We start from the raw sequence: 7640 nt of genomic DNA, 5'->3' as shown, positions 1-7640 counted from the left end.
TCATTTGACTATAAATGGTGAGAGTGATTTTTCCGATGGAATGACATGATGCTTTCCTACTAGTTAAGGTGGTTTTTGGAAATGAGAACCACTACACCTTCCCTGGCAGGCCATAGTCTTTGCCTTTAGAATGTAGGCACTCTTTCCTTTTTGCCTCAGAACCCTATCTGGACAATTCTGGGCCATCATACTGATGTGGCTTAAGAAAACCAATATGTGTATTGTCATCTGGCCACTGAAATGGCCTGATATTTATGGTGTCACTGCCAGTCAATTTCTGATCATTGTGATCTGTAAAGAAGTCTGGCTCTGCTCACAACTCTCCAGCAGGGTAACAACTTCAGTTCAAAGTGTATAAGGATATCAAAAGAAGCACAGTTAGAAAATTTCTTCCAACATTAAAGGTAAAAATGATTGGAAGTCCACGTATTCACATTACTTTGAAGGATTCAAAATGAGCAAACCGTTATCCACCATGCTGGAAAACCTTGACGGTTTTATTCTCAATATCTTTACATTAATACAGATGCTTTTATTTTGTGCTGAGAAAAACAATCTGTTACACATAATGTAACTTTAGTATACAACATAGAAACTCATCCTAAGTTAGTTACAACAAGGACCTACAAAAACTTCATAGGAAAAAAAGTTACCTAATATTGCCACCGTATTTTTTTAGTAGACTGATCCTGTCACACCCTGTCACCAATGCTCAGCTCTGTAAACAATGGTTATTTCCATGTTCTGGGGAATTGTTAGTAATGGGGGCACTAAAATCAGCCTAGAAAGTTCTAGCACGTCACTATATACTGTACAGTCCTCAAAAATAATTTATCGTACTGTTTCTAAAAAAAAGGTACTATGGTTCTTTTGTTCTGTTTCCATATTCTGGAGCTGCACGCGAGTACTTCTAACAGTCTAAAAACACAAGAACTGAACTGCATTTCACAATCACAGAGATGAGGTGGTGGAGTCGAGGACTTCCCGCCCATTGCACACTGTGGGGACATACATGCTTGCAGAGGCTGGAAAACAAAGTAGGACAGAAAATACAGAGTTAGTCAAATGGGTTACATAGGTAATGGAATGAATAATCCTAGACACTAGGTTAAAATTAAGTGAAAAACTCATTTTAACTTGTCTTTGGAAAATTCTAAATGATTTAATGCTATAATAAGTCAACTTTCTAAATACATTTGGCTCAAAATTAGTTTGCATCCTGGAACACACCTCCACTAATGTCATAGCTCTTGGAGAGAGAATTTATAACCATAATTGTTGTTTAAAGAAGTCACGTGTGTGGAAGATTAGATTTGGTAATCTGTAAACTGGTTAAAATACAATGTGCAGAACTGAAAGCTCAGTGCAATTTTCTTATAGATTGCTAAATTATTTACCATTTTGATAACTTTAGTTTTGTTTTTATGGTCTGTGATGACTCTTATGTAGTCCCATGAGTCATCTGTGAACTCCACTGCCTTAAAGAATGGGTTGATATATTTTCATTGTTCAAGTGGATAACCTCAGTAAAAATACCAGCAAGGGCTGGACTGCTGAGAGCTTCAATTTTATAATATTTCTCAGAAAAGAAGACATTCCAAAGGGATGATGCCCTTGTTAATGACAACAGTGGCAACAGGGGCATGATGTGCATATAATATGGGTATGTGTATTCATTACTTTTATGACATAGTTTTCCCACAGACAGTTCTTAGCTATTAACTTGTTAAAGTTTTGTTTTTATGAGAAATCTAGATACAGATAAGTTACATCTATTTCACCCTTAATGCTTTTCTTTCTCCCCACTGAATGAGGAGAAAAGCAAGGAGCGCCATGCTGCACGGGATGAAACCTTGTAGACAAAAGAATAGGTTAGAGATGGCCTTACATTACCTTTTTTTTTTTTTTTCTTTTTTTCTTTTTTCGTGTCTGGCAACGGATCGCAACCCTCAGTGTCGCGCCCGTACCGGACCGGGACCGGCAACGGGATCGCAACCCTCGGCGCTGCACCCGCACCCCGCCCAGCCAGTGAGCAGGAACCGGTCTGTATGTGGGATCCGAACCCTCGGCGGGAGCGCCACCACGCTCCCAAGTGGCGCACTGTAGCAGTGCGCCACCGGGCCAGCCCATTACATTACCTTTAAGGCCTCTCCACATCCGATCCCTTGGCCTGGCTATCTGGGCATCCTCTAATAGTAGGAGCTGATCCCCTGGGCCACCTGACCACAGACAGCCCAGATCAAATTGACCAGTCATCTGTCCCATTCTTTAATGGCATATATCGCAGTTAATAAGCAGATAAACTAATCTTATGCTGAAGTGTTCATGCCCCATAGTGGATGTAGTCTTGCCCCACAAATTGACATTTTGTATAGAAATTTCCTTAAACACAAAGGAGTAACTATGAAACTTGAGATTATGTGGGGGAGCATTCACTGTATATTTCAGGTGCTGAAGTCTTTCAGTAGATCCACTACTAGGGAAATGACAGTCCCTTACTTTTGCATTGATTACTTGGCTAGGTATGTGAGAAAATCTACAAAGTCAAGTCTGTGTGGCTTCCTAAAGTTACATGTGACATGTTGACTCTTTTGAAGATTTTTTTTTCCTTTTATAATTGTTAGGATCAGGTTCAATTTTCTTTACAGTATGAGCACATTAAAAGCCATAATATCATTGAGGACATAGATGGGATAATCTACTTTTCCTGAAACTTCTACAATGAAGAAAATTTTAATACAGGATGTGCAGGTAAATAAGTGATGGGAAGTGGTCACGATGATAATTCCAGATGTGAGGCAGGGCTTAATTTTGTTCTTTGAAAATGCTGTAACTAGATAAAGTATTTTCATGCATGTTATCTAATTCCAGCCTTATTAAAGCTAGGTAAGGTAAGAGCAAGAAGAAAGCAAAGTGCAGTTCAAAACATAGGTCACTGGAAAGCCAGGACAGACCTCTAGGCCAGTCCATACATACAGCAGTCCCCCTTATCTCTGGTCAACCGTGGTCCAAAAATATTAAAAGGAAAAGTCCAGAAATAATTTATAAATTTAAAATTGCTTGCTGTTTTGAGAAGAGTAACGAAATCTTGTGCTGTTCTGCTCAGGATGTGAATCATCCCTTGTCTACTTTATCCCCACTGTAGGTGCTCCCCGCCCTTAGTAGTTCCTCAGTAGGCGTCCTGGTTATCAGGTCAACAGATCACAAGAAGAAGGGTGAGTACAGAAAGATGAGAAATTTTGAGACAGAGACCATATTCATATAGCTTTTATTACAGTATGTTATAATTGTTCTATTTTATTATTAGTTATTCTTAATCTCTTACTGAGCCTAATTTATAAATTAAACTTTATCATACACATGTATGTATCAGAAAAAACATAGTATATGCAGGGTTCAGTACTATTTGCAGTTTCAGGCATCCCTTGGGGTCTTGGAATGTATCCCCCATGGATCACGGGGGACTCCCGTATGTGTTCTTTCTGCAGTCCCCTTATACCCAACTTGACATCTTCATGTGGATGTTTAATAGACATTTCAAAATCAGTAGCCAAAGCAGAATTCTTGATTCCCTAATCTGTCCCCATTTAGCCTTCCTTTCCTCAGCGAATGGTCTCATCATCTGGCCAATTAGCCAAACCAAAAATCTAAAATTTATGCTTCATTCCTTTTTTTGTCCATCCCCCCATGTCAAACCTATCATCAGGTTCATTGAACTCTGTCTCCACATCCAAGAGATACTTCTGTCTCTGCATACACCACCCTGGGCCAAGCCACCAATATCCCTTTCCTGACTCTTGCAATAGCCGCACCGCTGGCATCCCTGTTCCCACTCTTGGCTCCTGGCAATACCTGTATATTCTCTGTACAGCAGTGAGAGTATATTAAAATATGTCACCTATGTACATGCCTCCAGTGGTTTCTCTTTGTGCTCTGACTCCTGACTTTGGCTTATAAATCCCTGTGTGCTTGTCTTTCTGTGGTCACCTCATTCCACATTTTTCCCCTTTTTGCTTTTGTCCTCAAACGCAGCAAGTCTGCTTCTCAACTTTGCACCTTTGCAGTAGCCGTTGTCTCTGCCAGGAATGCTCTTTCCCCTGATCATCACATGTCTGGCTTCTTCTTATCATTCACATCTGAAATGTCACCTCCTCAGAAGGGCTGCCATCAGGCCACCTAATCTAAAGTGGCTGATAACTTATTCTCTGTCACATCACCCAGTTTTAAAACTCAGTTTAGCCCAACTGTGCTGCCTGTTTTTTTTCTAGCTTATTTCATTTTTTTGTTGTTAGTATTCTGTGTTTTTGACCAGAAAATATGTAGAGGCTTTGCTTGTCTGTTTCATTGTTTTATCCCTAGTGCTGGTCATGGAATAGACCCTCTATAAATATTTCTCTAATGATCATATTAATGTTTGCACAGAGTGAGGAAACGAATGGAAGTTTTAAGAAGGAAAATATCTTTTAATCTGAAGAAATGACCAGCAAATGTGAAAGATGCAGGCATCTTGTTTTGGGACAGGTGGGTCTTTCTGCTTCTCAAGCCACATTGTGGCAATGACCATCAACTACTCTTGCAAAGAGAACTGGCTCAGGCTGTGAGCTTCCCAGAGCAGGCATGCTGCCTTCGACATTTTGACTAATCTCTTTATCTTTTCCAGGATCAAGTTTTATTATTTCTGTGTGGGTTTTTCATTTTCAGAGATTGAAGAGGAAGGACGTGTCATGGGGGTAAGTCTAGCAGAACGAAGGACTGGTAGGCAAATGCCCCTCTCTGTCTATCTCGAACTAATACCCTCCCTGTCTGCATTTATTAAGGTTGTATCAGAAACCTACTTTGATGCTCCCCATACTAATGCAGAACTTGATGTGATGTTATTCTTTGAAGTGTACTCTTAAACTGTGTTGCTCACTGCATTCTAATTTCTTAAAAATTGGACATATTTTTACTAAGAAGTACAGAGACTTCAAAGGCTAACTGCATGGGAAACCTCAAGTTCTAGTTTAAAATAGTTTTCTACTATGCACCCCATAGACATCTTTATAAAAGTTCATAGAATAACTTTGAGTCATCTGCCTGCTTCATAGAGACATTAAGGGGAACACCCTATGTCAGAATGTCTGAACTCACTGAGGAAGATAATACAAATTCACGTTCTCCTTACAAGAAATAACAACACCAAAAACACCCCACAAGATTCTTTCTGCAGCTGTTTTCCCCCTAAACACTTTTTAGCATATGGAAGGGAACTCTAACTTGTATTTTTCCACTTCTCTTTTACTATTTCACCTGGAGCTTTTGCCAGTGCATTTTATTATGTAAAAAATATTCTCATTTTTGCACATGCTGCTGAATATAGTAGAGGAAATTATTGTTTTATGATTTTACTACCTCAATTACTCTGCTTTTCATAAATATTTTACATATGCCCTCCAGATTAGCTCATCTGTTATTCCCCAAGGTGGTAAAATATGTGGAAGAGCAAAGTACTATCATTTGTGCGTGTGTGTGTTTGTGATGAGCTTTTGCTATTAGACTGATGAAATTCTCATGAGATTTTTAATGGTGGAAGTTTAGCCCACTTTCTTAAGTGTGGTTAAGCAGATTTCCATAATCATCCTTTCTGCCAGAAATAAGAGGCATGCAGCCTTATTTTTGACTTTTCTGGGACTTGGGGTAAATAATATTTATTAGTTACTGTAGGCTAAGGTGGTGCTTTTTGCCCTTCAAAGTGAAAACTGAAGACAGCTGAAAAAGACCTCATAAGTCCCACTATTGATCACAAAAGGGCAATTCACACCCATCAAAAGGCATATTTTGCTTTACAGACTTGGTGAAGCATTGGAGATCAATGCAGTCCAAGTGGTAGCTTTGTCTTGCTCTGTGAAATCCGCTTCTTTTCTACCAGTAGTTCACGGACTGGCCAGGCTTTGGAGAAAATGACCCTCTTTTTTCAGGTAACTGCCCTCAGTCAATGCTAAACATATTTATTTAATAGATTCTTATGGATGCCAAGTCTGTTAGTCAATTTAGTGGCTGAGACTGGATCCTGAGAATCAGTGTGTTACTGTAACTGTGTAATACATAAGACTCGGAGGAAAACATTCCAACAGAACAGATGTTCCAGTTTGCCCCCATCTGTTCCATTTCCTTGCTCCTGGTGACCCCAAGTAATTTTTCCCAGGATGTATGCTTGTTGAGATATTTTAATGTTATGGCCACAGAGTCCGGTTTCCACCAGCTATTTGTTGCCCTCCTGCTTTGTCATTCAATCTCTCTTCTTACTCATCATCTTAATTCTGCTTGTGTTCCATTCCAGAAGTTCACCAGGTGATTAATATATATTGTTCGGGCAGATGATGACACTGCTATGCACTGGTTTGGTAGTCTTGCCATGTCAGAGATTTCACAGTGGGAGGCAGAGAATTCATTATTAAGAAATATAGACTGACTTCTCAACAACTGTTTCTCCTTTATGACCCAAGTAATGGTCTTAAACTCTTCAGTAGACTTGATATAAAATCATATTCATTATACTGTGGGATAAAAATCTACAAACCCAATATTTAGTTTCCAAATGTGGAGTTAGAACTATATGAAAGCAAAGATTTCCTCATTCAGTGATTCTGTTCTTGTGAGACAAAATTCATGGAAAGAGAAGATACAGCATGTGTCTTTTTTATGACTCATAGTACAGCTTAATTACCTTATTAACATAAATTCCACTTGGTCTTCAACAAAATACCTCACTGCATTGTTGCCACATCATTCATGCTGTTTTTTAAAATCACGTTCTTTTACTCTCCCCTCCCTCAGGAGGAATAAAATTGGATGCTCAATAAATAATTGGTAAATGAAGGGACTCAATTTTGGTACTAGTGTACTGATTTTGCATTCTCCTTACTGCCTCTTAGTTGCCCCAAATTTCTGGTTTCTACTTTTTTTCTATCCAAATGTGGTTTCAGACAATGATCAGACACTCATTCACTCTGAGGCTCAGATGACTAGTATGAGCCACACGTGCTACTATGCCTAGGGCTCAAGGTCTGAAGCTGAGTGTTAAACTCTAATAAAATAATGTCAGGCATTATTCCCCCTTCTAGTGGAGTTAATCCTGTTAGCTTCACCTTCAAATTACATACAGCATCTGAACACTTTATTAGCTTCCACTGCTACCACCCTGGTCTAAGCCACCAACATCTGGACTGTACAATAACCTCCTAAGGAATCACTCTGCCTGTCCCTGTGTTATATTCTGCCCACACAGCCAAAATGATGCTTCTAAAGTCAGGTCATGGCACACCTCTGATGAAATGCTTCTAGTGCTTTCCCATTTTTTTCAATAGAAAAGCAAAAGTTGTTACAATGATCTCCAAAGTCCTACATGATCTGTTCCCCTCTCTGTCCTCATCTCTTCTCACTTTCACCCTTATTCACTTCCTTCTAGCCACATGGCCCTCTCATTTGCTGTTCTACTGCCTGGTGTGTCTTTCCCTCAGATGTCCTTTCTTCATTTCCTTCATGTCTCTGCTCAAATGTCACTTTATCAGAGAGCTCTTTCCTGGCCACTCTATAAAAAATAGTAACTCTCTCCATTCCTAGTGTGCCTTATTTGTTCATTCCCCATATTAGTTTCTTCA

At 39.4% G+C, this 7640-nt stretch overlaps 1 protein-coding gene across 1 annotated transcript in view; it reads right to left on the bottom strand.

Annotated features, from left to right (window-relative positions):
- Positions 1-469: 469 nt before the first annotated feature.
- Positions 470-7640, bottom strand: part of GRM3 (glutamate receptor, metabotropic 3) — a 225380-nt gene continuing 218209 nt past the window's right edge. The window contains exon 6 of the mRNA XM_008589295.1: positions 470-1025. Within this exon, the coding sequence (XP_008587517.1) occupies positions 952-1025 (74 nt within the window). The 3' untranslated portion in view covers positions 470-951. The remainder of the gene's footprint in view (positions 1026-7640) is intronic.

Source organism: Galeopterus variegatus, unplaced genomic scaffold, assembly GCF_000696425.1.
Source record: "Galeopterus variegatus unplaced genomic scaffold, G_variegatus-3.0.2 Scaffold136, whole genome shotgun sequence".
In the NCBI taxonomy this organism is placed as follows: Eukaryota; Metazoa; Chordata; class Mammalia; order Dermoptera; family Cynocephalidae; genus Galeopterus; species Galeopterus variegatus.
The sequence above is the reverse complement of the archived record's forward strand: the minus strand, read 5'-3'. Positions and strand labels throughout refer to the sequence as shown.